Raw genomic sequence first — 22,036 nt, 5'->3', positions numbered from 1 at the left:
CTTAAGCGAATGTACCTTGATAATTTTAAGCCTTTGCTCGACAACCCACCAAAACCACAAAATCTAGACACCGACGAAGAACAATCCGACGAAGATTAGTTTTATTTAATTATTTGTCTTTTTTTATGTTTTTTTTTCTGTTTTTTTTTATTTCGGTGTGTTTTTTTTTAAACGTTGTACTTTTTTTTTTTTTGGAATAAAGTAAATTAGTTTTAATAATTTTATGTTTTAATATAATATGATAAAATGAACAAAATAAATAAAATGAATAAAATAAATAAATTAGTGGACCCTACAAACATTTGACACCGTACACTTAACATTTTAGGTTATTGGGGTCAAAATTTGACATGGTCCAGTCAGAGTCACTGTACACTTTTTTGGCCAAAAAGTGCACTTTTGCCTGTGATGTCACGGGCAGGGTTAGAAACAGTCTAACAAAACTAGGTAGTCTCTTTTCACTTATAAATAGAAAGGCTCTGCCATTCTTAATTTCCAAGGACACACATAAACATGATAAGGCCATTAGCCGTACTAGTTTCGTTGCTAGTCTTTTCGGCGGTCGTGGGTGCGACCCAAGTGACCCGAAAGAGCTTTCCGAATGGGTTCCTATTTGGAACTGCAACCTCCGCCTATCAAGTAGAAGGCATGGCCTCTAAAGGTGGACGTGGACCCAGCATTTGGGATGAATTCATCAAGACTCCTGGTATATACTTATTCATCATTTGCAACAAATTACTCTTTATTTTACGGAGTCTGTGTTAAAAAGAGTCAAAAAAACAAATAGCTCATACCTGAAAAATTAGATGGGACATTTTTAAGATTTTATTCTAAGTACCAAAAAGCTTTTTTTCCCATCTGATTATTGTCCATTTCCTATGAATCCTGTAAGATGTTCAAGAGATAGATAGAAGCAACAAATATACTATATATTAACCCTTGTGATACTCATTTTCCTTATATAATAGGGAGTAGTAATAATCAATTACGGAGTATCAATTCCATTGTTGTACTTGCATGTAGGACTTGAGCCAAACAATGCAACGGGAGAAGTTACAGTGGATCAATATCATCGATACAAGGTTACTTTTTTTAAATATAAAATGGTTACAGATTTGTAGTTTTTTGGTCATATTTCATGCCTTACTTTTATACTTTTGCATATAAATGATTGTGTCCGTTGTTACCATACACATACTATAAGAGTTACAGAAACATTTGTTGCGAACTTCTTGGCTTTAAAAAAACCTTTTTTATTATTCAAGTTATCAAAAATTGTGGGTTTTATGGTACCTTTTTCGGATCAAAACGTGTAAGTTGGCAGGGACACGCTAACCCTGTGTGCCGTAGCACCCACCAATCCCACCCCGAAAGAGACCTGTGCCGGCAAAGTACCTCCTCCCAGGTACCACAGTGACGGCAAGGCGATTTTTACCCCAGCTAGCTAGACCCCCGAAACACTTCACAAATTTCCCCCCGGAGGGAGAAATAATTCCATGCGGGGCGCCCAGACTGAGAATCGAACTTGCGCCTTTCTTCGGATCAAAGCTTCCCCCACTGTGGGCCCAGGGATCAAAGGCATCGGGTACCACTGAGCTATAAGCTCGTTGGTTATGGTACCTTTTTACTATTCTGTGTGTAAAACATAAGAGGCACTGTTCATTAGAGTGGTGAAGATACTAAAAAATTTCTAATATGATATTAGGATCTAGTCTAGTAAATAAATTATTAATAATTAATAACAATAACAAGAACAACAACAATAAAATAGTTTAGTAGTTAAGGTTCGGATATGTCATAAAAGATTCCAAGTTTAATGATCATTAACAACACATTATGGATGGCTATGGTGGATCGTGAAATAATTCGATTTGATCTTATATATCTAAATAAAACTCTTTGAAAAGAAATAATCTCATAAATAAAATAAAACTCAATAACAATAATTTAGAATCTCACATTTGAAGGAGTAGGATATTCATAAGCTAGATTGAGACATATTAAAATAAATATATATTGAAATAAGTACAAGTAAAAAAAATAGAACTCAAACGCATCATTTGAACATGTGTAACTGGTCCAAATTTGCTGAATATAAATGAACGGCCCGCAAAGATTGACAACCCGTGACTTGGGCAGAGGAAATGGACCCAAATGCATTTTTGTTTTTATCCTCCTAAGAACAATTGAATTAAAAAACTGATGTTACCCATTCATTCTCTTTTATTTCTATGCTTTTTACTTTTTAAATATGTGATACACATTAGTAAATTAGTAAACAAATTAATCTTGGATTGTATTTGAAAAAAAAAAGTGATTAAGCAGTAACAAATGATGTAAAGTTAATGTATACATTTTTTGCATGAATATATATATATATATATATATATATATATATATATATATATATATATATATATATATATATATATATATATATATATATATATATATATATATATATATATATATAGTTATATATATATAGTTATTTGATAAATGTTTTGGACACAAATTTAAAAGGGTTAAAGCCATAAATAGGTCATATACTTTCATTTTTGTTCCAATGTAGGTTATATACCTCAAAAAATACCAATATAGGTTATATACTCTTAAAAGTTGTATCGATGTACACAAATTTAACAAGTTACCTGCTGAACCGGTAAAATTAATTATTTAACAGTATTTTTGCATTTTATATGGCTACAAATAGGTCATATACTTTCAGTTTTGTTCCGATGTAGACTATATACTCTAATGACCCGTCCTAATCCATCTGGACGAATACATTACATTTGATTACATCGCGAGGTACTTGACCTCTATATGATACATTTTACAAACATTGCATTCGTTTTTAAAAGACAAACTTTCATTACATCGAAAGTTGACGACATGCATATCATTTCATAATATATCCAACTATAATTGACTTAGTAATAATCCTGATGAACTCGACGACTCGAATACAACGTCTTTTGAAATATGTCATGAATGACTCCAAGTAATATATCTAATATGAGCAAATGCACAGCGGAAGATTTCTTTCATACCTGAGAATAAACATGCTTTAAAGTGTCAACCAAAAGGTTGGTGAGTTCATTAGTTTATCATAAATAATCATTTCAGATAGTATAATAGACCACAAGATTTCATTTTCATAAACATCATTCTCGTATCAGGCATTTCGCAAACTGCATAGAGATAAAAATCATTCATATGGTGAACACCTGGTAACCGACCTTAACAAGATGCATATAGAATATCCCCATCATTCCGGGACACCCATCGGACATGATAAACTCGAAGTACTAAAGCATTCCAAATTTCAGAATGGGGCTTGTTGGGCCCGATAGATCTATCTTTAGGATTCGCGTCAATTAGGGGTGCACTAATTCTTAAAATTAGTAATCTTCCCTAATTCTTAGGCTACCAAGCTAAAAGGGGCATATTCGGCTTCGATCCATTCAACCATATAATGTAGTTTCAATTACTTGTGTCTACTTCGTAAAATAGTTATAAAAATAGCGCATGTATTCTCAGTCCCAAAAATATATATCGCAAAAGCATTTAAAAAGGGAGCAAATGAAACTCACAATACTGTATTTTGTAGTAAAAGTACATATGACGACATTGAACAATGCAGGGTTGGCCTCGGATTTACGAACCTATATCATTTGTGTATATATATATTAATACACATAATCGTAATCGAATAAGTTTATATATATAATCTATTAACGATATTATTTTTATATTAATAATATATTTATATTTCATATATTCCATTTATATAATAAAATATTTTGTTATGTTATATGTGTTAAATATATATATCTATGTATTTCATTTGTTTATCAAAGCAGTAATTCAAATTATACTAGGTTAGTATTAGTAAAAATAATGATAATAACATTAATAATATACTTATGTTAATAATAACTCTATTAGTGATAATAACGTTGATATTAATATTAATACTTGTAAAAATATTAATTTTACTGTTAATGATACTTATGATATTGTTTTTAGTAATTACATAATAATAATACTTGTGATAACATAAATAATTAGATTTATGTTAATATTAACAATTCTATTACTTGTAAAAAGATACTAGTACTAATATTTATGAAAACAATAATAATTTTTATTATTTTTATAATGATAATAATAGTGATGCTATATGTTAGTAATCTTATAATAATAATGATTTCAATAATAATACTAATAATAATAACCTAAATAACAATGCTAGTAATAATACTTATGATAATATTAGTAGTAATAATATTAGCAATCTTAACATTAATATTTATAATGATAGTATTAATTATAGGTATGATAATAACACTCATTTTAATGATAATAGTATGTAATTGCATTATTATAATAATACTGATAATTAACTCGACCATAATAATACTAACAATAGTTATAATTGTAACTACAATTATGATAATAATAATATTTGTTAGTTAATACTTTTATTAATATTAGTAATTATAACACTAGTAATACCAGTAACAATAAATTTCATAATAATAGTAATGATAACAATTATAATTCTAATAATAATAACAATAATATTAATATTAGAAATTTTGGTATTTGAGAACTACCTTTAACAGATTTCCTAAAAAAAACGCCGCGAGTCAAGCTCGAACCCTCAACCTCTCGTTCACATCAAACAATCCCAAACCAGCTGATCCCTTTTGTTTTCCTGATAATTATTACTACCCAATTATATATATAGCCTGTTTCTGTTTATCCCCTTCTTCATCTTCTTCAAAACAACAATCAACCAGAGACCATTGAAACATCAAATTAATTGTTTGGCTTAGGTTTGTAATTGAAACAGAAACGTACATTTGTAATATTTGATTCAATTAAACAACAGATAAAGAATGAAGCAGCCTGTTACGCAAAAAAATAAATAAAATAAAATAAAAACTTCAAAATCGTCCATAGTTCAACACCAACTAACAAAACGTTTCTTATTAAATTTTAGTATTATAAATGATACAGAAACGATTAAAGGTTGGTTACATTAATTAAAAAAAATAAAAATAAAAAAAACGATGTAACAGTTATTATGAACACGTATGAACTCATAAATCAAATTCGAACTTCCGAACGTTTTTAGACTTCGATCCCTTCATGAAAAAGGTTTTAAATCGTCATTAGAAACTTTCTAAAACTTCAATATAACTGGAAACACCAAATTGAGCTCGAATTTCTCGATAAACAAATCTTTTGACTTTTTTGGAATTAAAGTTTGACCTTAAAATTCTTACTCAATTTAATGAGTTGGGATTGGAAATTTTACAGAGAGTTTGAGTACGGGTTTCCTAGCAACACTCCATTTATACATTTTGAAATATGATACAGAATTGTGAATTGGCCAAAAAAATTGAAGAATAGGGTAACGTTTGACTGTAAAAAAAAATTTCAGGACTTTAACTGATTAATTCTTCACTTAATACAGTTAATTGGTATTGTGTGATTGGTAAAGATATTGGGATGTCGACTGGTTTTTATTAAACACCATATGCTCAGTTTTGTTTAAATACTGAAGGATTCAGTCGAGTTCTCACAGGCACATGAATAATAAATAAAAAATATATATAAAAAGTTTGAGAGTGATATGAAACGAAATTTGTTAGTATTATGGGAATGATTGGTACTTGTGTCGACAATTGAATCAGGTAAAAGGAGTAACAACATACAGATAAGAACAAAGGCTTGATTGAAACAAGAAACATAATTTTATTCTATTTAATTTTTATTTATAATTAATGTTATTATTTAGTAATATAAATATATAATAATAATATTAATATTATTAGAAATAATTAAAAATGTTGACAATCATAATAATAAAAATAATAATAATAATATTACTAGTCAAAATAATAAAATAATAATAATATTAATAATATCATTATTATATTAATAATACTAATATTAATAATGATAATTATAATATTATTTATAAAAATGATAATAATCATATTATTAATAATGATTTTTAATGATAAAGAAAATAACAATAATATCTAATAATACAAATGATCATTAAGATATAACAATTTACATGTATTAAATTTTATATCTATATAATATTAAAATATTAATATTCATAATAGATTTTAATATTAATGTTAATATTTATTTTGATGTAAATAATGATAACATTATTAATATAATAATTATATTATAATTTGTAATTATATTTAATATATTAACATTAAATATTATGTAATATTCATATAGCATATTCGAATATTTACTACAATATATATAGTATATTAATTAATTGTAAAAAAAATCATATATATCTATTTACATAGATTCATTTTAACAACAGCTTAATTATTTTGTATCATACTTAACATATTTAATTCTAATGTTAAATTTGTATTTTATTGTTTCACATTATTATTTATACTCATATATTTATATTTATATATTTATATATATACATATTTATTAATAACAATTGTTCGTGAATCGTCGGGATTAGTCAAAGGTCAAATGTATACATGAACACAGTTTAAAGTTTTTGAGACTTCAACATTACAGACTTTGCTTATCGTGTCGGAATCATATAAAGATTAAGTTTAAATTTGGTCGGAAATTTCCGGGTCGTCACAGTACCTACCCGTTAAAGAAATTTCGTCCCCGAAATTTGATAGAGATCGTCATGGTTGACAACAAGTATGTTTTCATGACGCATACGAGCTAGAATTTAGAGTTTTATCATCATTGAGTAATATGGATAAAACAATTTGATTTTGTGAAGAGTACAAGTGAGGCTATCACAGAAGAGTGAAATGAGAAAAGTAAAGTTTCGTCATATCTGTTGATGTAGACAGGGTTGATTTCCGAAATTCATGGGATTTAAAGATAATCTTTGAATCTATATAAGATTTGATGCTTCGGTAAATCAAGAAATTATGATCTCTCTAATTAAATGCGGAGATCTGCCTTGATTTCTTTATCAGATATTTCACTATAAATTAACCTCTTCCGTTCCATTACTTTTACCATTCCTATACTCAATTTCAAAATTCAAAAGATTATAAAAATGCTTAATCCAGTTCTGATCCTTGTCCTTATCCTTACTATCGCAACAACCATTCTCCTTTTTCAACTTCTACCAGAGGAATCTGCTTACTTCTACTTCGCCCTTGGGGTTATAGTGTTTTTAATTCTCCCGTTTCTTTATGTTGCGATAAACATTGATATACACGGTTTGTAATTTCTACGTTGTTGTCGGGATGTATATTTTCTCTTATATTTCGGAGTTTCATGCTTTTGTTTTCTCTTCCCGACTTTAAGTCAAGCAAATAATGGTCCAGAATTTGTAGATATGAAATTCCAAATGATCATAATATACTATGCAGAAAGAAAATGTAATAACACGATTTGATTTGTCGAATTACCAGCGAGAAAGATAGAACTATCAAGTAATTATGTTCTTGATATGTTTAGAGGTGAAATAGAATGTAAGAGTCGTGTAACATGGCACCTGATAACGTTATGGTCTGTGAATCATCAAATTCCATTAGAAACTCAGCATAAATTACTGTAATATAATCACGTTGATCAAGTGTCATTATATTATACTATTTCATGCATTAATTTCTTTACATTTCTCCAGAATTCATTCATAAATTAAACTTAGATTTTACAGAAGTTTCCAATATAATGAAACACAGGAAGCACGAAGAGGTATATAATTTCGGACGAGATTATTTATGAAAATATCCTCAGAAATATCGAAGATATTTATGATGATATTTTGGAATTTATAAGTTCGATGGTTGATGAAGAAAGATTTTCCGCAAGATTTTAACATGAGTACGGAGCAAGATATTTGTTAAAGGTTTCATCGGATCCAGAATTACCTGGTTTCTTTGAATATATGGTCTGGTCCTTGTATTTGGCCTTGGTCTCCTTCATGGTTTGCTCAATCTGTTTTTCAATACCAAATTTTCTATCGAGCGTTCCTAACACTCCCTTCTTTATTATCAAACTTTTGGCTGTTTAGACCATCTACAATTTTTCTGTTTCCTCTGCATTTAATGCTACCATATCTGAATCATCGGTTATCAATCCGAGGTGGTTTCAAGAGTATTTTGTTTTTAGATGATTAAACGCTGATAGTAATACGGTGGAATATAAAAGGTTCCCCTATAACAATAAAAGAGTACGCATATATATCAAGGTTATAATAAGGTTGTTTCGAACGAAAAGTCGAAGTTGACTTGCTGGAGCTGTGATAAAATTGGCTAATTTGAAAAAGAATTGCAATGTTATTTTTGGTAACAACAATGCCAAAGGAGTTAGCACAGATACGTGTTAATCTTTTACTCAGGTTCCGAGTGTTTTCAGGTGCATAACTATATGCATCATCTTTTCTTCCGTAGATGAAATGCGGTTGGTTCATCCTCTCGATTGAGGTGTTTTCAAGAATTATGAAAGGTTTGAACGCAGATTGTAATCATCAAGATACAAATGAGGTTTAAGATGAAATCAAGTGGCAAACTTGAAGAATTTTTTAGTTTCATATGTTATAATTAATATTTTAATTCATTTTAATTGTCCAATATTGGCAGTCCACAGTTAGCAGTCCATAATTTGTAATTCAACAATTCATATATAGTTTAATATATAATATTCGAATTAATTAATACGTATTCGTGACCCATTGTATACATGTCTCAGACTCGATCACAACTCAAAGTATATATATTATTATAGAATCAACCTCAACCATGTATATCTAACTCCAGCATTACTGCATATAGAGTGTTTATGGTTATTCCAAATAATATATATAGATGCGTCGATATGATATGTCAAAACCTTGTATACGTGTCCCGATATTTAAAGTGCGTAAAATAAATAACATAAATTAAATGACGATAAATAAAATTGCGAGAATATAAATTGCGATAATTAAATTGCGATAAATAAAATGTAATCAGTTAGCTAGGAACAGTTAGCGTGGATTCTTAACAAAATTTCTCATAGTTAATTTGTTTGTTTCTAACAAATTTTATTTTTTGTCCAATGTTTACTTCATTATGCCACTTGTTAGATTCTGATAGGTCAAAATCCAAATATGAAATTGAATGAAAATGGTTATTCTGTGCTGAACGGATTCGCATATCTGTGGATGTAAGTAGGATAGTAAATGTCTGTTGAATCAGAATCGAAGAATGTACAGTGTAACTTATTAATGTGAAATCTCAATATTCCTCGGGTATTACCTACCCATTAAAATATTTTCACCATTAACAGTTTGTATAAAAGAATTTTTAATTACAATCTTTATGAAACCATATATACATATATATTTTCTTCAGATGTAACCATAGATTTAATGAGTTAATATGATATTAATCTCATTTGATTTATCGTTAGAACTAGAACACATAATCTCTAAAACATTAGAAATTATATAATCGTCACGTAGAACGAAGATCAATGATGTAGAAAGTCATGTAGAACGATGATTATGCTTGGGGTATAGATTGTGATGTTGAGGCGTGTGATGCGGATGTTGTTGTTGGTGGTACTGTTGGTGCCGGTGATGTTGCTGAAGCTGGTACGTTTTGCACCATATTTTCCAAATTGATTACTCGAGCGCAAAGTTCGTTGACTTCTTGTATTACTCCGGGATGATTGTCGATTCTGAAGAGTGGATGAATAAGATCTAGAATCTGAGATAGTATATAATCATGACGAGATACTCTGGAAATGAGAGAGAAGGTGGTATTACGAACAGGTTCGCCGGTAAGTTCTTCAGGTTCTTCACCAAGAGGTGAATTCGGTTGATGGAAAGGATCGTCGTCTTCTCGTCTCCATTGATTAAGTCGACTACGAACCCATCAGATGAATTGGGGATGGATGATTGGTTGATTCATTCTGGTGACACTGCTTTCGGAGCTTAGGCGAACCTCCATATCGGAATAGCTGTCGGAATCCGAGGAATTCGAACTGGTTGAGGGATTCATCTCGTACGATCAGATGAAGGATTTTCGATAAGAAATAAATTATAGGATGTAGATTAGTACCATGCAATACATAATTTACATATGCATATATGATACTAAAATCCCATAAGTTACGGAGGAATCTACGGAAGCTGTCAGGCAAAGGTAACACTAACAGATACGCTAAAATATGAATTTATCTATACACTGTCTATGCAATAGAGGCAGTAAGACTTGTCTAGACTTTAAGGATGATAAGCAAATAATTTTCGACACTAAATGATAAGCAAAACTTTTGACATGCAGACACGGTCGAAGTCCAGACCCACTAATGCATCTAAACAACTATCAGTTAGACACACTAATGCATGACCTGGTTCGCTAAGACCACCGCTCTGATACCAACTCTAATGACCCGTCCTAATCCATCTGGACGAATACATTACATTTGGTTACATCGCGAGGTACTTGACCTCTATATGATACCTTTTACAAACATTGCATTCGTTTTTAAAAGACAAACTTTCATTACATCGAAAGTTGACGGCATGCATACCATTTCATAATAAATCCAACTATAATTGACTTAGTAATAATCCTGATGAACTCGACGACTCGAATGCAACGTCTTTTGAAATATGTCATGAATGACTCCAAGTAACATCTCTAATATGAGCAAATGCACAGCGGAAGATTTCTTTCATACCTGAGAATAAACATGCTTTAAAGTGTCAACCAAAAGGTTGGTGAGTTCATTAGTTTATCATAAATAATCATTTCAGATAGTATAATAGACCACAAGATTTCATTTTCATAAACATCATTCTCGTATCAGGCATTTCGCAAACTGCATAGAGATAAAAATTATTCATATGGTGAACACCTGGTAACCGACCTTAACAAGATGCATATAGAAATATCCCCATCATTCCGGGACACCCATCGGACATGATAAACTCAAAAGTACTAAAGCATTCCAAATTCCAGAATGGGGCTTGTTGGGCCCGATAGATCTATCTTTAGGATTCGCGTCAATTAGGGGTGCACTAATTCTCAAAATTAGTGATGTTCCCTAATTCTTAGGCTACCAAGCTAAAAGGGGCATATTCGGCTTCGATCCATTCAACCATATAATGTAGTTTCAATTACTTGTGTCTATTTCGTAAAATAGTTATAAAAATAGCGCATGTATTCTCAGTCCCAAAAATATATATTGCAAAAGCATTTAAAAAGGGAGCAAATGAAACTCACAATACTGTATTTTGTAGTAAAAATACATATGACGACATTGAACAATGCAGGGTTGGCCTCGGATTCACGAACCTATATCATTTGTGTATATATATATTAATACACATAATCGTAATCGAATAAGTTTATATATATAATCTATTAATGATATTATTTTTATATTAATAATATATTTATATTTCATATATTCCATTTATATAATAAAATATTTTGTTATGTTATATGTGTTAAATATATATATCTATGTATTTCATTTGTTTATCAAAGCAGTAATTCAAATTATACTAGGTTAGTATTAGTAAAAATAATGATAATAACATTAATAATATACTTATGTTAATAATAACTCTATTAGTGATAATAACGTTGATATTAATATTAATACTTGTAAAAATATTAATTTTACTGTTAATGATACTTATGATATTGTTTTTAGTATTTACATAATAATAATACTTGTGATAATATAAATAATAAGATTTATGTTAATATTAACAATTCTATTACTTGTAAAAAGATACTAGTACTAATATTTACGAAAATAATAATAATTTGTATTATTTTTGTAATGATAATAATAGTGATGATAATACGTATGACAATAATAGTGATGCTATATGTTAGTAATCTTATAATAATAATGATTTCAATAATAATACTAATAATAATAACCTAAATAATAATGCTAGTAATAATACTTATGATAATATTAGTAGTAATAATATTAGTAATCTTAACATTAATATTTATAATGATAGTATTAATTATTAATTATAGGTATGATAATAACACTCATTTTAATGATAATAGTATGTAATTGCATTATTATAATAATACTGATAATTAACTCGACCATAATAATACTAACAATAGTTATAATTGTAACTACAATTATGATAATAATAATATTTTTTAGTTAATACTTTTATTAATATTAGTAATTATAACACTAGTAATACTAGTAACAATAAATTTCATAATAATAATAATGATAACAATTATAATTCTAATGATAATAACAATAATATTAATATTAGAAATTTTGGTATTTGAGAACTACCTTTAACAGATTTCCTAAAAAAAAACGCCGCAAGTCAGGCTCGAACCCTCAACCTCTCGTTCACATCAAACAATCCCAAACCAGCTGATCCCTTTTGTTTTCCTGATAATTATTACTACCCAATTATATATATAGCCTGTTTCTGTTTATCCCCTTCTTCATCTTCTTCAAAACAACAATCGACCAGAGACCATTGAAACATCAAATTAATTGTTTGGCTTAGGTTTGTAATTGAAACAGATATGTACATATGTAATATTTGATTCAATTAAACAACAGATAAAGAATGAAGCAGCCTGTTACGCAAAAAAATAAAAAAATAATAAAAACTTCAAAATCGTCCAGAGTTCAACACCAACTAACAAAAAATTTCTTATTAAATTTTAGTATTATAAATGATACAGAAACGATTAAAGGTTGGGTACATTAATTAAAAAAAACAAAAAAAAAATGCTGTAACAGTTATTATGAACACGTATGAACTCATAAATCAAATTCGAACTTCTGAACGTTTTTAGACTTCGATCCCTTCATGAAAAAGGTTTTAAATCATCATTAGAAACTTTCTAAAGCTTCAATTTAACTGGAAACACCAAATTGAGCTCGAATTTCTCGATAAACAAATCTTTTGACTTTTTTGAAATTAAAGTTTGACCTTAAAATTCTTACTCAATTTAATGAGTTGGGATTGAAAATTTTACAGAGAGTTTGAGTACGGGTTTCCTAGCAACACTCCATTTATACATTTTGAAATATGATACAGAATTGTGAATTGGCCAAAAAAAATTGAAGAACAGGGTAACGTTTGACTGTAAATTTTTTTTTCAGGACTTTAACTGATTAATTCTTCACTTAATACAGTTAATTGGTATTGTGTGATTGGTAAAGATATTGGGATGTCGACTGGTTTTTATTTGTGATGATCGCTCCAAATCCATATGGACGAACACGTCATTCATTGATTTCATTGCGAGGTATTTGACCTCTATGTGATACGTTTTGTAACATTGCATTCGTTTGAAAAGGTATTTCATAAATGAATATATAAATTCCAGGTTTTTTTACATCTGATGATTCCTACGTATAGACAATCACCATTTAAATGGTTTACAATAATACATCTGTTGACAATACAGTCAAAATAAGATACATGGTAATGGTTTGATGAATGCAAGTTTCTTGTATATAGCATGTATGACTCCAAGCACATAACTTGTATCACGTATGAGCAAACAGCGGAAGACTTCTAGAAACCTGAGAATAAACATGCTTCAAGTGTCAACACAAAGGTTGGTGAGTTCATAGTTTTAATATTACACATAATCCGTATATCAATGTGGATTACAAAAGTTCAGTTGTTTTATTCAAAACGTTTATCATTATGTTTTAAATAAAAGGTGGATCACAAGATTTCAGTTGTTTCATCCGAAACGTTTATCAATCGGTTCTACAAAGTTGAGAACCCTGGTAACTAAACTTTAACGTTTATAATAAGTACCCCTCGTTTAACATGCAACCAACATGTACAATACACGCAATCCAACGTGTACTAATTTCAAATAGCATACGTCTGTTTTATAGTTCAGGCTAGAGTTTCTTTCTATACCTGGAACAGACGGGGATGTCAAGCCCTATGGATCCATATACTACTACTCGCGCCCACCAGTTCTTATAACTGGCAGTTACTAGTTACCAAAGCTAAGGGATTTTTAGTTCAAACTCAGTGTAGAATTTAGTATGTACTTGTATCCATTGCGTTTAAAATAAAGTGCATGTATTCTCAGCTCAAAAATATAGATTGCAAAAGCAATTAAAAAGGAAGCATATGAAACTCACACATATAAATATTGTATATCGGTTAATAAAACATTTGCATGTATTCTCAGCCCAAAAATGTAGAGAGTAAAAGGGATCTTATGAAACTCACTGTTTAATATTGATATACAATATTGCAGGAAAGCACGTAGACGCATCGGAGATGATACACACGAGGTTTGATTCCCAAAAATACCCCCGAACATTACCCATAATTTCCTTGGCAATAACCCATATTTTCCTTAGCTCTAGCTCGCTCGGAAACTCGTTTTGAAAATTACTTGGACAGCACTCCGTCGTAATATTTTTTGTACATTATTATTTTTGTATCGCAAAAATAATAACACTAATAATAAAAATAAAAATAATAAGATTATTAATAATAATAATAATAATAATAATAATAATAATAAATAATAAATAATATTACGGAGTATATATATATTTGTGTATGTGTGTGATTTAAATCGAGCGAAAACACTGAAATTTATAGATGTGGCCTGAAATCTGGAGTCATGCGACTCGCATGGAAATGGCCTTCTGGCCATGCGACTCGCATGAGGACCAGGGACAGCTCACAATGTTTTGGCTCCTAGCTTGTCGACATAATATAAAATAAATATAAATATAATATATATAATTTAAATTAATTAATTATATATTATATTAAATTCACGTGCATAGTTGACTTGTAATTTTTGTTCCGATAAGTCGTACGTTGTCACTCGACTTATGTCCCGGTTCCGGTTTTTCGAACGCCCTTTCGTACGCTGAGAAAACTTGTACTTTACGTTTCGTGAATCGTACCTTTGTCAAAATATAGTCTTAAATCATCCATAAAATATACCACTGTAGCAAAGTTACTGTAGCAAAGTCAATTTTTACTGTAGCAATTCACTGTAGCAAAGTCAATTTCACTGTAGCAAATAGTGATTTTCAAAAACACTGTAGCATTTTGAGTAATGTGGCAATTTGAAAACACTGTAACAAATTAGTGTTTAAATGGTTCATCTTAAACGCTTTAGTTAACTTATCTAAATATCAATTGAATCAATAAACGAATGTTACTATCGTTTATTATATATATGTATATATCTTTTTAATATACATAAATCAGTTTTTAAATACACATTGGAAGTTATTTATAAATAAATTTTAATAATAAATATTTCAACTTATCATATACATTCAAATAGATATTTAAACCAATAAGTTTAATGTACGGTATCAAACAATTAATACATTGTTACCTTTTCATGTTATAGTATATATGTATCTATTTACATATAATTGTTCGCGAATCGTCGAAAACAACCGAAGGGTATTTAAATATATAAAAGTAATTCAAAAATTTTGAGATTCAGTTTTACAGACTTTGCTTATCGTGTCGAAAATGTTAATCATACAAAGATTAAGTTTAAATTTGGTCAGAAATTTCCGGGTCATCACATTATTAAACACCGTATGCTCAGTTTTGTTTAAATACTGAAGGATTCAGTCGAGTTCTCACAAGCACATGAATAATAAATAAAAAAATATATATAAAAAAAGTTTGAGAGTGATATGAAACGAAATTTGTTAGTATTATGGGAATGATTGGTACTTGTGTCGACAATTGAATCAGGTAAAAGGAGTAACAACATACAGATAAGAACAAAGGCTTGATTGAAACAAGAAACATAATTTTATTCTATTTAATTTTTATTTATAATTAATGTTATTATTTAGTAATATAAATATATAATAATAATATTAATATTATTAGAAATAATTAAAAATGTTGATAATCATAATAATAGAAATAATAATAATAATATTACTAGTCAAAATAATAATAATATTAATAATATCATTATTATATTAATAATACTAATATTAATAATGATAATTATAATATTAATTATAAAAATGATAATAATCATATTATTAATAATGATTTTTAATGATAAAGAAAATAACAATAATATCTAATAATACAAATGATCATTAAGATATAACAATTAACATGTATTAAATTTTATATCTATATAATATTAAAATATTAATATTCATAATAGATTTTAATATTAATGTTAATATTTATTTTGATGTAAGTAATGATAACATTACTAATATAATAATTATATTATAATTTGTAATTATATTTAATATATTAACATTAAATATTATGTAATATTCATATACCATATTCGAATATTTACTACAATATATATAGTATATATTAATTGTAAAAAAAAAATAAAAAATCATATATATCTATTTACATAGATTCATTTTAACAACAGCTTAATTATTTTGTATCATACTTAACATATTTAATTCTAATGTTAAATTTGTATTTTATTGTTTCACATTATTATTTATACTCATATATTTATATTTATATATTTATATATATACATATTTATTAATAACAATTGTTCGTGAATCGTCGGGATTAGTCAAAGGTCAAATGTATACATGAACACAGTTCAAAGTTTTTGAGACTTCAACATTACAGACTTTGTTTATCGTGTCGGAATGATATAAAGATTAAGTTTAAATTTGGTCGGAAATTTCCGGGTCGTCACATATACTTTCAGTTTTTGTTCCGATGTATCACCAACGTCATTCTCCACGTAGGATGTCACACCATCTTTTAGTTGTTTATCCGGTTAATAAGTTTTGTCCGTTCATATTAGTACACTTTATGAAAGTATATAGCCTACATTGGTATTTTTCGAGGTATATAGCCTTCATTGGGACAAATATGAAAGTATATATGGTCTATTTATGGTTTTAACCCAATTTAAAAAGATGTTAAAAATATAATGAGAATGTTAAATGGTTAAGTGAGCATTTCAAATGTGAATGAATATTTTTTCTGTCATTCATCATCATTGTCATTCAAAATGTTACAAACAAATGCGATGAATGTTGAGTGATTCAATATTTAGTATTAAATCATTCTATTAAGAGATGAAACACAACCTTAGGTTGCGTTTTGATCATACATAATGATTAAATGATAAATTGTTCATAATCTGCATGATTAGAAGGTTCTGATTGAACTTAATATTGAAAGACAATAACATGTTCGATTGTCATTATTATGAGTGAACATTCCTAATAAAAAAAGATTAATGTACTAACATTTTACAATTATGTTTAAAACAATATAGTTGCTCGATAGGAGTTCTGAATATAATTATTGGAGGATATCAAAGCAAAATGTATGTGTTAAACAGTATCTTAACTCTTATTAGTTCAAGACACATTGTTTATCATTCGCTATCATTTGTCATTTACAAGTCATAGATAAACGTGTTGAATGATATATGCATGGTTCAGTTTTGACACTGATCATTTCAACATTCAGTACTGGATCATTTTGTTAATAGTAACCAAACACAAATACACAATCTTGCTTATTTAGGGTTTAGGTTGTGCTTGATTATACTTGAATGGGATGATTTAATATTAAATGTTGAACTGTCATTTTATGTGTTTGTTTGTAATCATTGATTGGATAATGATACAAATGGGAAAAGGAATAATATTGGACAATTCAAAGTTGAGCTATATATTTAACTATACAACACTTTTATTTTTATTTAATAGTTTCCTTAAAGCTCTCGGTGTCTGAGGTCAATTTCACCGTCGCCACTAACATGTAGACGCCAGGATCGATGGTCAGTTCGACACTCGGCCAATGTCGATCTCGTTGTTAGTCGCTCAAAGTCGAGACCACGAAGCTGGATTTTTTGAACGTTTGAATTTTGATTTTTTGAATTCTAGCCTTCAACCGCTTGTTTTCAATCTAATATTTTTTTTCTTCTATAAATACTATCACTCTTTTAACCATTTTCTCCCAACTTCCATTCAATATTCTATCATTTTATTCACTATTTCATTCAATATTCAAAGTATCATTTTTTTTAATAATTCAAGAAACAATATCGTCTTCTTTGAGTAATATTTAATTCATTTATGAATAAATGGAATTTTTTTATTATATGAATTTTGATAAAGTGTTTTATTTTATTTTTTGAAGTTTATTTGAGTAAATAATAATAATTAATAATAAAAGTATATATTAAAATATAATAAAAATTAATTTATAAAATGGACACCGAAACAGACACTGAAATGAACACAACGAACACCTCCACCCATGTCCATGTCACTGAAAGTTAGTTTCAAAGTCCATTTGTGACCTTTAAATAGACACTGAAAATGAACATTAACACCTTGTGCTCTTATATTATATCAAAAACATACCAAACAACTATATTCTCCTATTATTTCACATAAATTCTTAGATACTATTAATTAAACCGTTTCAAAATTATTTTTCCAATGTAATTTTTAGAACAAGTTTGACTTTGAATATTTTTGTTTGTGGTTATTTGATTAAATTTATATGAATGAACTAGGATTAAAACGTGTTTTCAATGTTAGAATTTTCATCAATAATTATTTAGCATAAATAAAGGTATTTAAAGTTAAAATTTATAAAAGAATGACTCAAAAAGTCAAAATGTGACAAATTTTGAAACGAAAGGAGTAATTAACATTGAGTTAAGAAATGAATATCGATAAATAAAATAAATAGATGTTCTTTCAAAGAGGTGCACTCCTTGTAGCACTTTCCAGTTTACACCCTAAACTTAACATGAGCTACAAAACAATTCTGAAAGTACAAATGTAAGACCAATTTCAAGCACATATATATCATGTGAGATTACATTTAACAAATTCTTTTCAAATTGACAATTAATAATTTAAAAATATGTATGATTTATAAGATAGATTTGATCCGCAATGATGGTTATTAAAGTTTTCTGAAAATATTAAGACAAAACTAAGAGTAGTGCAGTATTGTGAATCGGGGTTATTGATCACGAAAGATTTGTCACTTTTTTGCATTATAGATTTGCCAGTAATAGTACATTGTAACACCTATATGTTTTGATGGTCGTAGGAAGATATCGATATGATGGCTAACCTCAACTTTGATGCATATCGATTCTCCATATCATGGACTAGAATATTTCCAAGTAAGTTTCTAACGAAAGCGTTAATACTTTTGTAACTACATTCATAGTATTGATTAACACTTGTTTGCAATGTGTAGAGGGGACCGGAAAAGTGAACAAAAAAGGAGTTGCTTATTATAACCGTTTAATCAACTATATGCTTAAGAAAGGTACTACTTAAGTTACTCATTATGCATATTTTATCAAATTACAAAAGAGGAATTCAAATTTGATTTTCAGTTTGGTTTCAGTTTTGAATCTGCTTTTAAGAAATTCAAAACCGAACAAACTAAACTGAGGAAAGTGAATACCGACCACGTAATGAGCTTTTTGTTGCAGGCATCACCCCATATGCTAATCTCAATCACTACGATCTTCCATTAGCCCTTGAAGAAAAGTATCTTGGATGGTTGAACCCTCAAGTTGTGTATGTACTATTTATATTTTTTTATCGAATTGCTAAAAATGACCTATTTCATACCAAAATATACTTTGATCGATTAAGCAATCAGCTCATCTAACCTTTTTCGAATAAACTACCATCTAGTCGACGAGTATATGTAGGAAATGATATTGTTTTGTATTTATCTAAATCAGGGAAGATTTTGCTAATTACGCGGACTTTTGTTTCAAGACATTTGGAGACAGAGTTAAAAATTGGATGACGTTTAACGAGCCTAGAGTGGTGGCCGCCCTTGGTTACGACAATGGCTATTTCGCTCCAGGAAGGTGCTCTAAAGCGTACGGGAATTGTACAGCTGGCAATTCTGCAACAGAACCTTACATTGTTGCCCATAATTTGATCTTAAGTCATGCAGCTGCAGTTCAACGATACCGCCAAAAGTATCAAGTAAGTAAGATGCCAACCACTTATAAATAAAATAAAAATGTCATTGTCCACACTTACTGAGAACTGTAATGCGTGAAAATAGCGAATTTAAGCAACATATAGTATCTCATATTATGATCATACAGGAAACACAAAAGGGACGCATTGGTATATTATTGGATTTTGTTTGGTACGAACCACTCTCTAGATCGAAAGCCGACAATTTGGCTGCTCAAAGAGCACGTGACTTTCATGTTGGATGGTAAGATAGAGCAATATCCACCTTTTAGACTCATAATAATTCTGATCATATCTACTTTTAGACATATGTATGTTTTTGATTTTTGTGCGTGTAGGTTTTTGCATCCAATTGTGTACGGCGAGTACCCAAAAACAATGCAAAACATTGTCAAGAATCGTCTTCCTAAATTTAGTAAAGAAGAAGTGAAAATGGTGAAGGGATCATTCGATTTAATTGGAATAAACCAGTATACTACTTATTACATGTATGATCCACATAAAAGTCCACCAAAAGACCTCGGTTACCAGATGGATTGGAATGTAGGATTTGCATGTAAGAGCTATATTTTTACGTTTTTAGATTGAACCCCATAAGTTCTCGATAATAGCACAAACTTATGCTTTATGTACCTTTTTCGCAGATGAGCGCAAAGGTGTACCAATTGGTCCAAGGGTAATCCTCTTAACTTGGCCTTTCTATAAGATACATTGTAACTACACCAATCAACTTCAATCCGAATTTATACTTTAAGGCCCCGTTTGTCATACGGAATCTAATGGAATTCCGGCGAAATTGTAATTAAATTTAGACATGACGCGTGTCTAAATTCAATTCCAATTCTGCCGGAATCCCATTGGATTCCGTGAGCCAAACAGGACCTAATTTTGTTGCACCTATTGTATACCTTTAATTTTGTAACTATAGTTACATACAGAATATAGAGCTCTTTGTAACACATTCGTATAAAAAATGGTCATTTTGCAAAAAAAAATATGAGAATTTTTATATTGTCAGATATTTGTGATATTAACTTGCAGGCATATTCGTATTGGCTCTATAACGTACCTTGGGGGCTACATAAAGCCATTATGTACATTAAAGAACGATATGGAAACCCGACTATGATTCTAGCTGAAAATGGTATGTATCACCTCATAACACTCCCCTGTAATATAATCCCAAATACTACAATTTCCTTCAAGTCAAATAGCTGCATTATGTTACATTGTTTGACTAGCATCTTATATAATTATACTTCTTATTTGCATTTGTAGGCATGGATGATCCGGGTAATATAACCCTTGCTAAAGGTTTACATGATACCACAAGGATAAACTACTACAAAGGTTATTTGGCTGCACTTAAACAAACAGTTGATGAAGGAGCAAATGTGATAGGCTATTTTGCTTGGTCATTACTTGACAACTTTGAATGGAGATTAGGCTACACATCAAGGTTTGGCATTGTTTATGTTGATTTCAAGACTCTCAAGAGATACCCTAAGATGTCTGCGTATTGGTTCAAGAAAATTCTGCGCAGAAGTAAGCGTTAAGGGGTTTAAGGCCTTAATAAGATGTTCAATGAACTCATAGCAAGTATGAATAAGTTGGCATCAATAAGTTGTATGAAATGGCTTTAAATGTCAAAGTTTTTACTTTAAAATAATGTCATTCTACATGTTGCGTAACATGATAAAATGTCCATGGATCACCATAGTTCTTCATGTGATGCATCACTTAAAAAAAGAACTAGCCAGCTTGCAAAAAGTGAATCAAACGGTTTGATTTAATTTAGGCGTCGTTTGATAATACAAAATGATTAAACGTTGAATAGTCAAAATTCGAATGGTTCAAAAGTTCTGATTAGACTTAGTCTTGTCTATTTTTATTGTAAGAAGTATCTCAAAGATTGACTTTGCCACGGTCGACTAATCACCAAATAGATAAAAGATGATTGAAAATAAAAAATAAACAATGTTTGTAACTTTGTATACAAACTAGATTGAGAACGGCCCGCGCGTTGCGGTGGGCGCGT

The 22,036-nt window shown here is 29.2% G+C and overlaps 1 protein-coding gene across 1 annotated transcript; it reads left to right on the top strand.

Moving 5' to 3' along the window:
* Positions 1-487: 487 nt before the first annotated feature.
* Positions 488-21,822, top strand: LOC139839935 (beta-glucosidase 44-like). The gene is made up of 11 exons (XM_071830150.1): positions 488-706; positions 1,024-1,082; positions 19,097-19,172; positions 19,250-19,321; positions 19,491-19,578; positions 19,749-20,001; positions 20,127-20,242; positions 20,337-20,554; positions 20,643-20,674; positions 21,040-21,142; positions 21,277-21,822. The coding sequence occupies exons 1-11, from the start codon at positions 514-516 to the stop codon at positions 21,552-21,554; spliced, it is 1,488 nt and encodes a 495-aa protein (XP_071686251.1). The 5' UTR covers positions 488-513; the 3' UTR covers positions 21,555-21,822.
* The last annotated feature ends 214 nt before the right edge of the window (positions 21,823-22,036 follow it).

Source organism: Rutidosis leptorrhynchoides, chromosome 4 (genome assembly GCF_046630445.1).
Source record: "Rutidosis leptorrhynchoides isolate AG116_Rl617_1_P2 chromosome 4, CSIRO_AGI_Rlap_v1, whole genome shotgun sequence".
NCBI classification, from domain to species: Eukaryota; Viridiplantae; Streptophyta; class Magnoliopsida; order Asterales; family Asteraceae; genus Rutidosis; species Rutidosis leptorrhynchoides.
Note: the sequence above shows the minus strand (reverse complement) of the source record. Positions and strands in the feature narration are given on the sequence as shown.

Coding starts and splice junctions, on each gene's coding strand:
- LOC139839935 (XM_071830150.1), top strand. CDS start 514: ATGATAAGGCCATTAGCCGTACTAGTTTCGTTGCTAGTCTTTTCGGCG. Junction 19,173..19,249: donor ATGGACTAGAATATTTCCAA/GTAAGTTTCTAA, acceptor TGCAATGTGTAG/AGGGGACCGGAAAAGTGAAC. Junction 20,243..20,336: donor CGTGACTTTCATGTTGGATG/GTAAGATAGAGC, acceptor TTGTGCGTGTAG/GTTTTTGCATCCAATTGTGT.